Source organism: Stigmatopora nigra, chromosome 7, assembly GCF_051989575.1.
Source record: "Stigmatopora nigra isolate UIUO_SnigA chromosome 7, RoL_Snig_1.1, whole genome shotgun sequence".
NCBI classification, from domain to species: Eukaryota; Metazoa; Chordata; class Actinopteri; order Syngnathiformes; family Syngnathidae; genus Stigmatopora; species Stigmatopora nigra.
The window spans coordinates 7,920,101-7,936,172 of NC_135514.1; the positions used below are offsets into that span (position 1 = coordinate 7,920,101).

The 16,072-nt window shown below is 40.3% G+C and overlaps 1 protein-coding gene and 3 long non-coding RNA genes across 4 annotated transcripts in view; 2 read left to right on the forward strand and 2 right to left on the reverse strand.

Moving 5' to 3' along the window:
• LOC144199036 (uncharacterized) overlaps positions 1–10,739 on the forward strand; it is a 62,582-nt gene extending 51,843 nt beyond the window's left edge. Inside the window, exons 19-21 of the long non-coding RNA XR_013326822.1 lie at positions 8,671–8,699; positions 10,511–10,593; positions 10,699–10,739. This is a non-coding gene — a long non-coding RNA (uncharacterized LOC144199036). The remainder of the gene's footprint in view (positions 1–8,670; positions 8,700–10,510; positions 10,594–10,698) is intronic.
• tent5ba (terminal nucleotidyltransferase 5ba) lies at positions 697–5,004 on the reverse strand. Its single transcript, XM_077721705.1, has 2 exons — positions 4,682–5,004; positions 697–2,226 (listed from the first exon to the last, which is right to left on the reverse strand). Exons 1-2 carry the CDS (start codon positions 4,835–4,837, stop codon positions 1,198–1,200), a joined length of 1,185 nt encoding a protein of 394 aa, XP_077577831.1. The 5' UTR covers positions 4,838–5,004; the 3' UTR covers positions 697–1,197.
• Positions 10,740–11,632: 893 nt separating the features above from the next.
• LOC144199037 (uncharacterized) lies at positions 11,633–12,244 on the forward strand. The gene is made up of 3 exons (XR_013326823.1): positions 11,633–11,673; positions 11,759–11,829; positions 11,944–12,244. It is a non-coding gene; the product is annotated as an uncharacterized LOC144199037 (long non-coding RNA).
• Positions 12,245–12,294: 50 nt separating this feature from the next.
• On the reverse strand, positions 12,295–13,856 carry LOC144199556 (uncharacterized). The gene is made up of 5 exons (XR_013326939.1): positions 13,705–13,856; positions 13,405–13,508; positions 12,939–13,001; positions 12,473–12,847; positions 12,295–12,381 (listed from the first exon to the last, which is right to left on the reverse strand). It is a non-coding gene; the product is annotated as an uncharacterized LOC144199556 (long non-coding RNA).
• Between the last annotated feature and the right edge of the window lie 2,216 nt (positions 13,857–16,072).

The following is a 16,072-nucleotide window of genomic DNA, read 5'->3' on the forward strand; positions in this document are numbered from 1 at the left end:
TTGACGACTTGTGATGAATGGAAACTAAAAATGTATATTGTAATTGCTGACATTTGGTTTCCTGAATCCGAACCACAAAACTTGACAAGCTAATTGTATATGCCTTTTTTTCCATTTGAGACCTGTCAAATAGAGCTTTTCTTAAACAAAAAGCGCTAAATATGTGGTCACAACCACCTTCTCCACCCTCACTATCAAGATTTTGGACCATGACTCGTATATGGTGTCAGTCAAGCAAAAAGAGTTGGCTTTCCAGTTGTATTATGGGTAAAAGAACAGGCCCACCTTTGTTAAAAAAAAAAAAAAAAACGCTTTAGTAATCAGAAGAGAGAAGGCATTGTATCTTTAAAAAAAAAAAAGACTCCTTATGGTTCACATTCTGAAATCGTAAGGGATCCTTACCTCCACTTTTACAAATGCAGTCAAAAGTCTAGATGCTTTGCAAATGAGTTGTAAACTGCAAGAGAGCAGACTCCTTCATGTTGACGCTAAACAAGCACTCATGGTATGCATCTAAATAGCACCTGTTACACTCCCATCCAACCCACACGATATTCCAGGAAACGTGAAAGCGAATCATTTTAACCCATAAGAGCCCACGGTGACAGTGCCACATTTGGGGGACGGATCTTTTTAAGTAAAGTCAATTACTATTTAAAATTGCGATGAAAACCAAAATAACCACACCACCAAAAATGACTTCTCCTTGTTTTAATCTCACAAGAAAATGAATGCTTCTGCTTCTTTAGGACAGACAGAGAATTCTAGAGAAGAAGAAGAAAAAAAACCTGAATGTAAAGTTCTTATGTTACAGACATTTCAAAAAACATTTCACAGGTCATTTTAGGCACTTGGAATCCAAAACCAAAACAATTCCCTTCCGGAGCAAAAAAATACATCTTTGGTCCAGTATTTTACAAAAAGTTAAAAGCCAGAGTATGAAAATAACAAAAGCTTTGATGTTTCTCTCCGAAAGAGCGTTTTCTTGAAGACGTTATCGTTACATCGCTTGAAAAAAAATGACCGGCAATCGGACGGATGTCGTGTGTCGGCTCAATCGCACGTACAGCAGAACGGGATTCGTTTTTTTTTTGTTTCATTGGGTCACATTTGGCAAACTCGTTTTTTTATTGTTGTTGTTGTTGTCCTCTTTCTGTAAAAAGATACGAAAGGAATCCATCTTTAGCCACACGGGCCTCAGCTACAAGGCAACCAGGTCTGATAGGAAGCGGCGCACGGCAACACGCGCGGCGCCTGAACGTGCGCGATGTAGTAATTGCTGAAGTTAATGTCCCGGACGTAAGGCGCCGGCTGGTAGTAGCACGTGACGTTGGTCACCGTGGGGATGGCGTTCTGCTCGGCCAGCACCTTGAGCGCCAGCATGGAGATGAGGCTGAGCGTCTGGCGCCTCTCGTGACCCATCAGACATACGGTGCTCTCGTTCACCACCTCGTACAGCGTCATCAGGCACTCGTAGCGTTTGTGCTCCATGCCGGCAAAGTGGTTTTGGAGGTAAGCCTCCAGTTTGCGTTGCTGTTCGCCAATGTCCGAGAAGTCGATGAAGAAGCGAGAGCACATGTAGCGCTGCATCTGCTTCATGTCCGACTCGGAGGCCGCTCGGAAGCCCCGTACGAGCAGGTGGCAGTACTTCAACAAGCCGCCCCCTCGGATCTCTTCCGGACTTCTCGTGGCTATCGTCCTCTGACACAAGTGGTCCATGGCCTCGCCGAAGTCGCCGTACACGCTCTCGCCGACCACCGAGGGGTGAAAGCTCTCCGACATGGGCGTCTCGGAGCAGCGGTCGAACAAGAGCAGAGAGTCGAGGCAAATCTGGAAGGAGTCCACGCTGAACTCAAACTGCCGTCTGAGAGAGTCCACGAATTTTAGCTCCACGTTCTTGCCCGTGTTGTTGGACAACGAGATGAGGCTCCAGCGGTCCGTATCGTTGCAGACTTTTACCAGTTTCTGCACGTAGACCTCTTTTAGGGTCAGCGCCGTGATGCGCTCCTTGGAGACTCCGGGCGGCAGGAAGTCAAAGAGGCAGTCCAACACCACATCCTTGACCAGACGGAACGCTTGGTCGTCCTTCAGAGACACCCCGAAGATCAGATCTAGGTCCTTGTAGCCCAACCCCGTGTCCTGGTGGAGTACGTGGCTGGCAGCCGAACCGTTGAGCCGGACGTCTTTGACGCAAACCCCCTTCTCCTCCAGCCGGGCCCGTACCACCTGTGGGAAATAGGCGTTAGATATACTGTACAGTGACGTCAACAGCTTGCCGTAGACTAGATCAATACTCTTCCCCTCAAAGTCCATTTGGTCAACGTTGGCTTCAGTTTGAACGTAACCGAGGGACCATTGACATGTAGACATTGAGGAGCTCCTTGCACAATGTTAGATATAGATCAGGGGTAACCAAGTCCGGTGCTCGACAGCCCCAATCCGGTCTGTTTCCCATATTTCCCTCCACCAACACACCTGAATCAAATCATCTGGATCGGTATCAAGCTTCTGGGCAGCTTGCCGATGAGTTGATCATTTGATTCAAGTGTGGTAGAGGGGGGAGATATGGAAAACAGACTGGATTAGGGCTCTCGAGTACCGGACTTGGCCACCCCTGATCTATAAATCAAGGGTGTCAAACTCGGGTTGGTTTGCAAGCGAAATTAACATGAGGAAATATAATAACATCTATAATCTTCATTTGATCCTAAAACAGAAAGTCGGCACTTGTGATGTAATTTCTGGGGACGCACAAAAGCACTTGTGCTATCGATGATCATTGTGGCTCCACGTGTCAAAATGTGGGTCATTAAGGCTTAGCCATTTCCTCCCCTAGTGACTTAGATAATGGTTCAAAAAGAGCTGCTGCAATGACAGATATTTATCAAATCACATGTCATAGGTCCGTCATGATAAACAACTAACTGAATGTGTCAAATCTCCATTTAACAACCTCTGAAAAGGAGAAGCTCATTTTTTGAAAGGACGTTACATCATGCCGAGCTATTTATACACGCTCGACTATCTACGGAAAGGAATAGCTTACGATCCAATGCGAGCCACATCATGGGTCATCTTTCTGAAGGAAGCAATGATCCAGTCAGTCAACGCCAATAATACTGACGTACGCGAGCCTAATTCTTTGCATGCCGCTCATCCTTTAGAATGAAAGTGGCACTTTCCTATACTGGTGAACTAAAATCACATTACTAGTCAAGAGGCGTTTTTCCTCTTGCCTAGAAATGTGATTAGTTGTTCTAAAAGGCACAACATTACTTGTTTGGAATGACTCAGCATGTGAGAACGTGAACTCTGCCTGCATTGATGTCAAGAGCTGGAATGTGGACGCTTGGATTTACATTGGGGTTAGTGCTTCTCCAGGAGCCGCGAATGTGGCTCCGAGGCCAGGCGGTGGAGGCCAAACCCTAGCAGAGACTAGGGACGCGTGTCTTTCCTTATATAGCAACGGGCGATTGATTAAAGTGACAGCGAGGACTTGCCTCAAAAATTCTGGCTCGCAACAAGCTCTGTAAAAAAAAAAAAAGAATAAAATAAAAAGACTTGCGACCAAAACAATCTTCTACTGCACTAGCTTAAGTCTTGGAAGTTCTCCTATGATAGAATTTCCATCATTGATTTTATTGGTCTTCATGTTGCCAGATTATAAAAACAAGTACAGTCATACTTCTACTTACAAATTTAACTGGTTCCAAAACTTTTTTGTCACTTGAAAATTTTGTAAGTAGAGGTGTACTTTATATGTAAAGTTTCTCATTTGTTCCACAGTCCTCACACCACTACCAACTTAATCCTTTAAAATTGGTCAGTGTCCCAAGGAAATGATTTATTAATGTCTTAAAATAAATGTGCCCTTCGCCGCTAAAATATTTCCCTCTGTCGCCATTTTAAATGTAATACCTGTGTTTGTCCACCATATGGTGTCAAGGCCCGTACTTCCAGGGGCCATAAGCCGTTCACTTTGTAGTACATTTTAGACTTTTACTTTGTACCGTGTTTTTTAATCGCTTAATAAGGGGAATTCAAAATAACATAACGGATAAGGAAATGCATTTACTATTTGTGGGATTTTGTAACTTGGATCTTTTTCGTATCTCGAGTCACTCATTTGTATATCAAAAATTCGTAACCTGAAACGTTCCTACCTAGAGGCATTTGTAAGTAGAGGTATAGCTTTGGACTCTGTCCTAACTCCAAAGAGAGCACGCGTCTCCACTTCAGGGGGGTTCAAACCTACATTCACGCTTCCTGCAACACTCAATGGAGCATTCATCTTTCCATAACCACAAGCATGAGCTCAGGGCTCGACGCACGCGCTGAGATCATCATAGTCGTGGGCAGAAAAAGAAGTTACTGCCTGACTTGGAGGCTTCAGATGGACCATAAGTGGAATTTGGACTCTTTGCAGATAGCCAACTGTCTGTGCAGAAGCCACAAGGGGAGGGAAAAAAAAACGCTGGAAGTCAACCACTGGAAATGTAAGGGGGTGGGGGGCAGATCCGAGGGGGTCGCCTTTGGCTTGAAATTACAATTAAAGTCTTCAGTGAGTCATGTGCCAATGACTGTAAAAAAAATATTTGCCAAGAAGAGGAGTCGGGAATTGACTAAGAAAGTTGTGCCAGTGAACAACATGCAAAGTCAAGACAAGTTTTCATTGGTTTACCTGGACAATCTGTCGGGGTCTCATGGACAGCGTGGGGAAGTTTCCCCGACCGTGGATGGGCACGGCTTCCCCCAGGATGGAATCCAACCGCTGCACCTGATCCCAAGACAAGACGCAGAAACGCCTGCTCTGCTTTGAGGCATCCCCGCACTCCATACCGATTGACACACAGCCCCCTCCAAAAAATCAAAGCTTCAAAACTGAACAGATTCCTGTGCTATATTCCACGGATGGTGTCCTGTTCTTGGTGGATGGAGATCGGGGGGAGAAAGCGTCGGGTGGGCTCGGCTGGTGGCGGAGAAGTCCGCCCTGCGCACCCTAGCAGCGACTCATAAGGAAGGTCTCGTGTGTTTCTAAGCTCCTCCCTCATCAGCATACGTCTCTCTGATTGGCTGACGTCTTTGGTCATTCAAAGTGCTGGGTGGAAACTCCCTCTGAGGGACGTCATAGCTCCTTTGTCGCTCCACAAGTTTTTATTGGTGAACAAAAGATGGTTAGAGTATCGACCTGACAGTTCTGTAGGGTTCTATCCCAGATGTGGAGTTTGCATGCTCAACCTAGGCTTGTGTGGGTTTTATTTGGGTACTCCAGTTTCCTCCCGCAATCACAGAAATGTGCAGTATGTAGTAGTACACAGTAGGATGGTTGAAAACTCTAAATCGCCTTTTTGTAAGCGTGTGAGCGTGAATGGTTGTCCTTTGTCTTATTGTGCCTTGCGATTGGCTGGGCACTAATTCAGGGTGTCTCCTGTAGTTATCTGGGATAGGATCCAGACCCCCCTACGACTCTATGAATGGGGAACCAAAGTTCTCTAGAACACCTCCATGGTTTGCACTATTTCAATCCGAATTGGATAATATACCCTGAAATCCATAAAAGTAAACCATTTATAAAAAAGCAATAAACTTCCCCCCTGCCCAATGCAACAACAACAAAAAAACTCACATAGAACCAGGATTCGAATGCCGAACCTAAAAACTGTAAATCAGATGTTGTTGTTCATTTGTAAAAGTCACAGGCAAGAACAAACAACACTTATCTGCTGCAAGAGCATTCAGGTCAAGTCATTGACTTCACTGGGCCAACTCACTCTGTTTGCACATTTGTCAATTACTATACTTTTTTCACATTTTTGTAGTAGCAATGAATTAGAAAAATGTTCCTCTTTTTTTTACTCTGTTTCCATGTTAGAGCAGTTTCTCTTTGGTTATTCCTAATTGAACATACAGTCACCAAATAAGTGCACCTGAGTAAAGTATCTATTTATTTTAGGATTACGTTGTTCTGTTATGAGCAGAAATGATTTGCAAGGCAAATGCGTTGCTGTTTGGTTTATCATCTAAACATGCGCAATGCTATAAAACATGGGAGCTTGTCGTTTGAAACGATGACAACTTGACGATAAAACGATCAAATATTGTTTGGCAATCATCCCCACGATATGCCAATGGTGCCATTCCAATTTTACTAGAAACGGTCATTCCCTTGCTCTCCTTATGTAAGCGTTTTAATGACGAAAAGGCAACATGCTGACCTTTAAGCTTCTCTTTTTCCAGATCCCTCCCTGTCTCACATAACACATACATAACACATAGTTGTCCTCTTACAAGGCCTGTACTTTAAAAAATGAATTTATTCCTCTCCGATAGAATCCAGTAATGCAGCCAAGAGCCCTTAATGATAATCCCAACACAAACACACACAATGGTAGACATTACCCAGTCATTGTTTAGTTTAACAATGGCCAATGCAGAAAAAAATCCTCTTTTTTTGAATTCCCAGCATTGTGAACTACAGATTCCAAAAATAAAATACAGAAAACATCCAAGTTAGGCGCATTATTCGACCTATAAAATGTTTATGAGAGAGTGAAGTTCATTTTGCGATTGACCGCTTGTTCACTTTTAGTGACACTTTATGTAATAAAACAGAAAGACCAAAAAAAACATGCTCTTAAGCACTTTAGAATTTTTTCCCTAAAACGCCAGTACCTTCCAGAATGATTTTTTGGTCCCCATGGAAGATTTTTGTTCTAATCCCGATAACATAATCACATCACCTTGACAACAGCATCCATCTTTGTCCACTAATCAGATACGTCGTTGGCGTGACGGCCAAGACAGCTGCGCTTTATAGTTGTATGACTCGGGCCAGCAAGTCATACGACTATAAATAGAACGCCAATGCGTCAGCTGCGTATCCTGGGAAATCTAAACCTGTATTTAGCTCAAATGTTAAACACTTAGAGAGAAAGCGCAAAGATGGCTGATAAATATTAAGGCCAATTTCCAGCTTTCTTTGTCGTTTAGTGGAATAATGAGTCGGACTATGTACACTCCAACATGTGTGACCTTGTGCTTTTTAAACAAAGACTCAAGGCAATGTTGCTAAATATCAGTGTACCTTATTCAATTCGAGTAAGTACGGTAAATCATGACACACCAGGTCATTACTGTTAAAAATTATCTAAAAAAAACTCAGAACATGATGTCAACAAACAGTATATAACTATGTATAAATTTAAATCATGGTTTCCTATACTTTTGAATAAGAAGGTAACAAAATGTAAAATAAAAGGCTTAAAGAAACAAGCAAGAACACATTTAAATGCATTAAAAACAAGATAACAATACATTTATCCATTTTTTTCCGATAACAAAATGCATCATCAATCATCAGTCATTTTTTTAGGAAATAAAGGCTGTAGACAAATACAAGAGTGAATTATGAAGCTATAAAATCATTGGCTTATTTGTATTGCTTTAGATACTATTTGACGAGCCCGTGAGAAAGAGAGAGATTGTTTAAATACGGCACTGATATTCACATTCTTATAACACCTTTCTTTTTTTATAAGCGTTTACAACTTTTGACATTCTGGAAAATGACGATCGTCACTCGTGACGTTTAACTGCTCATTAAAGTTGAGCCGCACTTTATTTAGGCACTGGAACACCCTATAGCTATTTGTTATAGAATATTTTCCAATAATTTTCCAACTGGTAGTTCCCGCCCCAAAGTAAAAGAACAAGAATCGCTGGATGCTCTGTTTTTATCCTTGAGTTCACATCCTGTCCAATGCATGACAAGTGACACTGTGAGTCTAATAGGTGTGGTAAAGAGTCCCATATTTAAACACACCCTAGACAAATTGGCCCTTTAACTGTTCCTGTCTCAAGCTTGGGAAAATATTTGGAAATTCTCAAGAACTGAACACAGCGCAATGAAAGGGACTGAGTCCGTCCGATCCGCCATCTTCAGTCTGTCATGGAGAAAATACAAAAAAATGTCTTCCATCGAAACCTATTATTACACAAGTCACACTAATGCCTTTCCTCATTAGTGCAACATGTTAGCCACGAAACACAAGTGACATCTGATCCGATTTGAGCACTTTTGCCATTTACAATATGGCTTGATTGGTCCAAATTTGTCCAGAAGTCCTTTTTCAGAAGTACTGTCTGCCTATTTTCTTATCACAGCTAGAGAAGGCGTGATTGGAGTGGCAAGAGCTTACGCAAGCAAGACGCGCTGTTGACGTCAAGAGTTGCTGCCTGATTAATTACAGTAGTGCGCATAGCGTCGTGTTTACAACAAAAGAACCAAACGAGCGCAGTGAAGTTAAACCAGTCTTTACTATATGCCGTCATCGGAATATTACAGGCCTACCCAGTCAGGGTATCCCCCGTCTGGAGGCCATAGTTAGGTTGAATAGGCTCCGGCACCCCCGGCAAATGAGTGCTTGAAAGAATGTTGCAGGCATTGTCGTCTTTTTAAATCTCATTGTAGTTGAATAATGATAATAAAGGCAATCAATTCAATTCCTCAATGCCGTTTGCGTCTCTCATTTTTTTATTTTTTAGTTTTACGACCTTTTCCAAAGCCTTTTCTCAAATGATTTCATGAATGAGACATGGAAAAAGACTCAGTCTGCCCATTGCAAGTGTGTTGTTTTTTTCTAAGGAATTTCATCTCAATTTCATTTGCAGGTCTTCCAACTCAGCAATTCATATTTCAGGTGAGATTTTTTTTTTTTTTGGAACACAGTGTACCATCATCCCAGTCATGACTTGAGGGCAAGAAATGGGACAAGTTATTGCATAGTTGAAGTGCTCCGAAGCTCAACGGTCAAATATAGTGTTGGACTATTATGTAACACTAGTTCATTTTACTCGCTCAAAGGACGGGGGGAGGGGGGTCCGGCCTGGGTGAGCTCCTTCACTTAAGCTATGGTGTATGGTAACCACATTGCAGAACAAACAAAAAAAATCCCATGCAAATAGCAGTCTAGCGAGATCGGAAATTCCTTCAGAGGTTGCCATCAAATTGACAATAAATCAATCATCTTTCTGGCTTGCGTTCGGCACATCAGAAGAGTGAAGAGATTGTGACTGGCTGTGTGGCAGGGCCATATTTTATGCATGTGAAATGTCTCTTTATTTCCCCCCCATGAAAGCCAAAAAGCTCCGCACACATGTGGACCAATGAGTTATAGGGGAGGCTGTGTCGAATACAGGAATGTATAGCCTCGCTCATAAAAGTCCTTAACTCGCTGGCTTTGGCTGGGAAGCTTCCTACTTGGATAGATTCCTTAACGGGAGCTCAAATCTTTCGATGCTACTATTTCAAAAAATGACTCCAAATGCACCCGTTTAAGTGTTTTTGCATACTATTGAGACAGAAAAGGAAACATTGCTTAACTTTTTACTCGACGTGCCTCAGTCTATGACCCTTCCAGACAGAGAGCTATCCACCGGTGCAGGCTCCTGGCCAAGAATATCATTCGAAGGTAAAAATAAAATGTACAAAGATCTACCATTTTCCCTTACACGTGATGTTGTATATGAAAGACTTCCAGAAAGAGAGTGCTGGCCACTTTCAACCTCTGCAGAGTTTAGCAGAAGGGAGAGGGAACCCCTATTTAGCAGGGACCATTTCATTAATCAATATGAACTTGGCAGCACAGTGGGATTAAAAGCACAGTGGATTAAAAGCCCTGAATATTCAGGGTTATTTTATAGATCTCAAACATTGTTCATCTGAACTTTTTTTAAATATTTGTTTACATTTTACAAAGTTATTTTTGAATTAAAAACACAGAAAAATTGAAAAATGACAACTATTGGTTTAAAAGGTGGAAAATGAGAAAATTTAATATACATCTATACTCTTCATTTGAATTTGATCCTAAAACAGAAAGTCAGCATTCATTTACTTTCTCGGGCCGCTCAAAATTATCCGGCGGGCCAGATTTGGCCCCCGGGCCGCCACTTTGACACATATTCTAGAGCTTAGTTTTTCAGATATGCTGGAAACACCATAGCATGCAATAAGTCAAAACATTGTTATGTCTGGTCATGTCCTTCCAATGACTCAGCATCCATTTCTGCCGGTCTCTCTGTCCCGTGTCTTTTTCCCTTCCTGCTTTCATTTTATTGTCATTGCTACATAAACACAAAGTAAATCCAAGTGTCTGAAGTCCGACACATTTTAAAGCTCATTGCACAACCACAATATTTACCAATCCGAGTGTTTACCATTCTCAAATTACTCCATTCAGGTGTCACAGCAACAGTGTTGTTTAACACAAGAAGAAATTTAAAATTGCATGCAGCACAAAAGGCACTAATGTGTCAACTTTTGAAAAAGGACTAACAATATCTAAAGTTTCTACTAAGGATGGGTTGGAAAAGTTTATTTGAGGTTCAAATATAACATCACTACTTGGCATGCAAATGAAAAAAAATGATAGTGCTTTGTTCACCATTATTAATAATAAATTATTATTTTTATGTGGCATATATTTTTTCTATATTCCTTTCTGAACAGAAGAAAAAAGGAAAGAAAGCTGAATTTTTCAGTAAAATCATTTTATCTATCTGGTCTAGCTACATTGTTGTTGACATTTCAAGGTTAAACACTTTTATTTTTGTTCAACATAGTTATAAAACAACTACCCTATTGGGTAGGAAGCGATTCAGAAAATGATATGAGATACATGTTACACTATTTTACAGCATCAAGACCGCAGAAATCCAGACTATACTACGTCATGACGTTGAGTTGGGCGGACAAACCACATCGTAAAACACGGTAAGCAAGCCACCATCTTTTCCACATTCAATATGGCGGACAATACAATATGGGCGTGGTTACGCCTGTTGATAACGGAAGTGCGTAAATTAAGCACATGCGCAGTATCGCGCCCCTTTAGAGCCATGCTGATAGTCGACAGCACGCCAGCACGGTAAGGCTTTGAGCAAGTTACTGGCTCAAGTGCGTTTTTATCACGTTACCGGGATATTTTTTAGCAATCAATTGATCCCAAAACGCCAAAAAATCTGTAAGTTTAATGCTAGGTTGAACACACCGTCGACAATTTAAGTTTGGGCTCCCATTCCCCACCGGCTGTGTTCAGCATGTGACTAGCTATCTTAGCATTAGCCTCACGACCATGACATATGACTTTAGAAAGTATGTTGTCCGTTTTCACCCATTGAGTCGTGTAGAAAGACTTAATTTAATCAAACAAAGCTTTGCTAGGTGAAGGCTCTCTCAAAAAGAACATCCAGAGGCACGATTTAGTTCTTGGTGTGTTGTATGTAATGATAGTTTTCACCGCGATTGCAAAACACCAATTTACAATTTGTAATACTAATTGATCTGTTTTCACAAAAAGGTATTTGTGAACGTTCTCCTAGCTGTTAAAGTCACTCGGTAACACCCGTTTCCGATTTATAATACTAATTGTTGTTTTCACAAAAATAATTTACACCAAAATGTTTAAGCCAACTTTCTTCTAGCTGTTAACGTCACGTCCGGAAAAGGGATAATAGCAAGGAGCACTCAAACTTATCTTGATCGTTTATTAAATTTCTTGTAAGATTTCTCTTTCCTGTAAACATTTGGCAACTCCCAAATAGCTTGGTTGAATCAAGTTTTCTCTGTTTAGCAGCTCTTCTTGCATGCCCAGCAGACTGGACCAGATCAAGGTAAAACTAGTTTAAAAAAAAAAAAACTAAACCTATCTGTTGAATATCTGTATATGATAACTTTTGCTTCTTTTGTACATGTCAGGCCCGTGTCGACTCTGGAGGACCAGGTGATCTTCACACAGTTGCCCACTTGAAGATGCCTCTGAACTCAAGGTTTTTTTTTTTAAATTATTATTGTAGAGTATTCATCCTATTTACAATCATATCAATTTTATTTCCATGTTGAGGTTCCACTGTCTAAAGTTGCATTTTTTTCTCCTCTCTTAGGTAAAGTCCAGAATTCTCTGGCTCATGGTGTAAGGCGGAAGGCCAGAAGAATCTTTTAAAAATATTTATTGTTGGAATAAAAAGAGATTTGAGTGTCATTTATTTTTTTTAAAACACTTGGTGAAAAAAGACCTAGACCTCATATGGGTCTTTTTTCTTTTTTTTTTTTTTAAAATTATGTATTTTATATTTATTTTTTTTAATTTACTATGTATTTTATATTCTAAGTGTTTTTAAATTATTAAATGTCTAATGTTAAGTGTGCAAATGTTTTCATGTTAATAAAAAATATATAAGTTGACATGTGTATATATTTCTTCATATAACTAGCAAAGGAACACAAGTAAAATGTATAATTCATGAACTTTTATTTTTCCAAAAAATTGAGGTTTTCAAAAGAGTGCTGGAACATCCATTGGTAAATGAAAATGTGGAATCCTGGAAGAAAAAAAAGAAAAAGTCAAAAATATTATAAGTACAAAGAAATAAAATCTTTAAATAAATATTTTCTATCTACAAAGGGACTTACCATGAAAGCCTTTCCTCTTATAAGACACACATCTTTGCTTTATCTGCAAGCAGTATTAAACCCACAGGGGGAATAAGAGATATACTTCCTTCTGGTGACTCAGTTTACTTTTTGACCACTGCAGAAAGGCTCAAAAATAAGAGTCCATAACAGGGATCTCCAACTCCAGTCCGAAAGGGCCTTTTAACCAGTTTATTTTCCATTTTCCAACACACCAAAATCAAATGAGTTGATCATTTGATTCAGATGTGGGAGATATGGAAAACATACTGGACAAGGTCCCTCAAGCACCAGAATTGAAGACCCTGTACCAGTGAGGGGATGTTGTTGTCAGACTGCCATTCACCATGTCCATTTGGTAAACTTGGGTGGACCCTGAAGAGAAGCAAGATACAAAATGAGTAGTTTTAATACACATATGAAAATAATAAATTAAATAACCTGAAACACAGTCCACAACTGCTACCTTGATTTCTTTGGTCTTCTCGTCGATTTTGACCTCCTCCTCGGTCTTCGTGACTTCAAACCGCTACAAAAACATCAGTGTGATTATGTCATTGCCTATTCAACCATTCTGCTGCCAAAATGACCCACATTAATTTCCCATGTTATTTCATCCTGGATGAGTTTTTCCCAGTAAATCATTTCAAATCCATTCATTTAAAAAAGTAAATGCTTCCGATTTTCTGTTCATACACCGGGGAAAAAGTTATTTTATCATAAGTTTAAACTTGATTCTAAAATGATCCCAGCGCTATTGTTAGATCTATATATTCAAGCGAAAGGAATCAAAAGCCAATAGTAGTTAGTGTTTTCATTCAAAAAAATAGAATGCATCATAAAGAAAAACAAGCTATTTGAGCAAAGTCTTAACTCCTGAACGCCAATTAATACACAGAGAACATGGAAACTATTTTTAAAAATGGACTCACTTTGCTGACAAACATTTGCTTGTTATGGCGTCGACGAACTGCTCCTTTTTGGTCGTTTTGGACACATTCTTGATGTTTCACAGCAGTCGGTGCTCGGCGAGGAACTGAAACGTACAATTGAATGGTTACTCTTTAAACATAAAGAGCTACAAGCAACGCAATGTAGCCAATTTGTTCGCAAACATTTTCTGAACCCATCCACGTGGAGCCAGCGACAACACGCTAACCAAGCATGCTCCCGTCAAAAAAGCACTCTTAAAACGACATCTTGGACTTCGGAATGCCTAAACGACAACGTACCGAATGCGCAACATTGTCCTGTAAGAAGTTTATCAGGTCTTTATTCGGTAAATCGTCACTTCTTAGCTGCTCTGCAGTCCACTACCGAGCCGGCTGCTACCTCACCCGCCATTTTAAAAATGGCCGTTTGAACTCTGACCTTGGTCATGCGCAATAAAAATAGACATTTCTTAATGATGTCACTGGGCAGTAAATCTGCAACTATATCATTTTCTTCTTTCTTCAGCCATTATGGGTGAACAAAACCGCTATTATATCAAAACAACAATTTGTTACCTTGTGCAGCTTGCAACAGATAGTTTGTTATATCTGGCTAGTCCACTTTATCACTAGAAGATCATAGTTTGTGAACGTGAGAAAGCCTTAGTGTGGCCAACTCGAAATCTGATTGGTTAAAGCAACAGTTTTATGGGCGCTTAATTTATCCTGCGGGGCCTCCATATAGATTTCTAACCCTGGCAACAAATAATGGCTGAAATGTGATTGGTTAAATGATTAAATATGAAAACACATATCTGGAAGCAGTGCAACCAAGGAAAAAGCAATGAAAGGAAGTTGATTGAAAATTTGGAATTATTTCATAAGTACTCATGGACAAAATAGAATTAACATCAGTCTGTGATTCATATATTTTTCTTTAGGCCAGCAGAGGTTTTGCAGCCCAGTTATTTGGTTCTTGAGTTGTCTTCTCAAGTTGACATCAAGTAATGATTATTGATCTTATCTTCTGGTTAGGAGGAGGTCTATAGCTACTTATCTCATATTCTCATTTATTTGTTTTGGAAGTGACGCACGTCGGGCTCACAACTCGGGGGTTTTGGGTTTAAATCCAGGTCATGTCCATCAGTGTGGAGTTTGCATATTCTCCCCGGGCCTGTGTGGGTTTCCTACGGGTACTCCGGTTTCCTCCCACGTTCCAAAAACATGCATGATATAGCTTGATTGGTCACATGATTTATATATTGTCTATTGCTCAACCAGCCAGCACCAGAGTCATAAGAAGACACTTTGACAGAGAACCAATAAAAAGCTGTCTCCTCTGAGTCAAATTTCTGACATTTTGGGGAAGAAAACAAAACCATGTATCTGGACCACAGAGTTTGTAACTACAGGTCTAAGTACATTTGATGACCGGGCTGTGAGTTTCACATGATGGCTTTCAAACTTTTCTAATGCCATGAGGGTTAGCGTCAACTGTCAGTGAAGACCTAGACCTGCTCATTAAGTGGCTGGGAAAGGAGTCTTAAGGCCATGCCAAAAGAATCCAAGTAGTCTGGATGCAGCTTTGCATGTGTGTTGGACAAGACTTCAAGAGTGCTTTTCTAAACCCCAACGTGATAGCGGCTGCTCTGTTCAAGTAGTTACATGGTTGCCCCATACAAACATCCAACTCAACCCTGTCAAAAAACCCACACCCACCAAATAGTTTGCAATAATCCCTTTAGAGAACTCCATAGTCAACATTATTGGACCCATAAAGAACGTCATTTTTTTCCTATTTCTCTATACCACAACAAAGAGACAAATCCCCAGTGTCTCTTTGACATCTACTAACACCCACATAAGCAATACCCATTGATTCTAAAAACAAAATGGGATTCATACCTTCAAATATACCGGACTAGAGAAGCTTCTCTCTTGCGCAACATCTTACTTAGTCTAAATATGTTGCTGTTGTAAAGGTATGCCTTGAATTGATGTGACAGACCCGAATAAAATGTGAAAAGTTGATCTTTGTCCCTGAAAGATGGCATATTTTTTGCTATGATACAGCCATAACAAACACAATGATAATTATATACACATGTGACATTTGAATTGCCTCCCTGTCAATACACCATTAAAACAAGTCCACACACACACACACACACACACACACACACATACAACTTATTGTAAACGTAAATCAAGGAAGAATTCTCACACTTGTTCTCAGGAGGCATCTGCATATTTTGGCTATATTTTCAACAAATTTCAGGCAAAAACAACCAGGTAGTTGCATTAAATTCACTTTTGCATGATATTTGGTTGTACTGCATTGACAAATTTAGTCAGCATTGAGCAAACATCATCCCCCACTTGAATGTGACAATCATTAAATGAATTATTTTTCATCCTTTTGACAAATTTCAACGTCATCTTTTATCAGAATAGATGACTTGTGACATCCTGCCTCTCACAGACAAGTGGAAGGACCCTTGTGTCAGAAATTTTCAAATAATGAAAGAAAAGGCAAATATTTTTTTTAAAAAGATGGTATTTAAAAGAGAAAAGAGAATGTAGACACACTAGTACTCTGGAGTTTCCCCACTGTTGTGGAATGCAGCACAGTCAGATTCACTCAACATTCATTATAGCTGTGCCATCG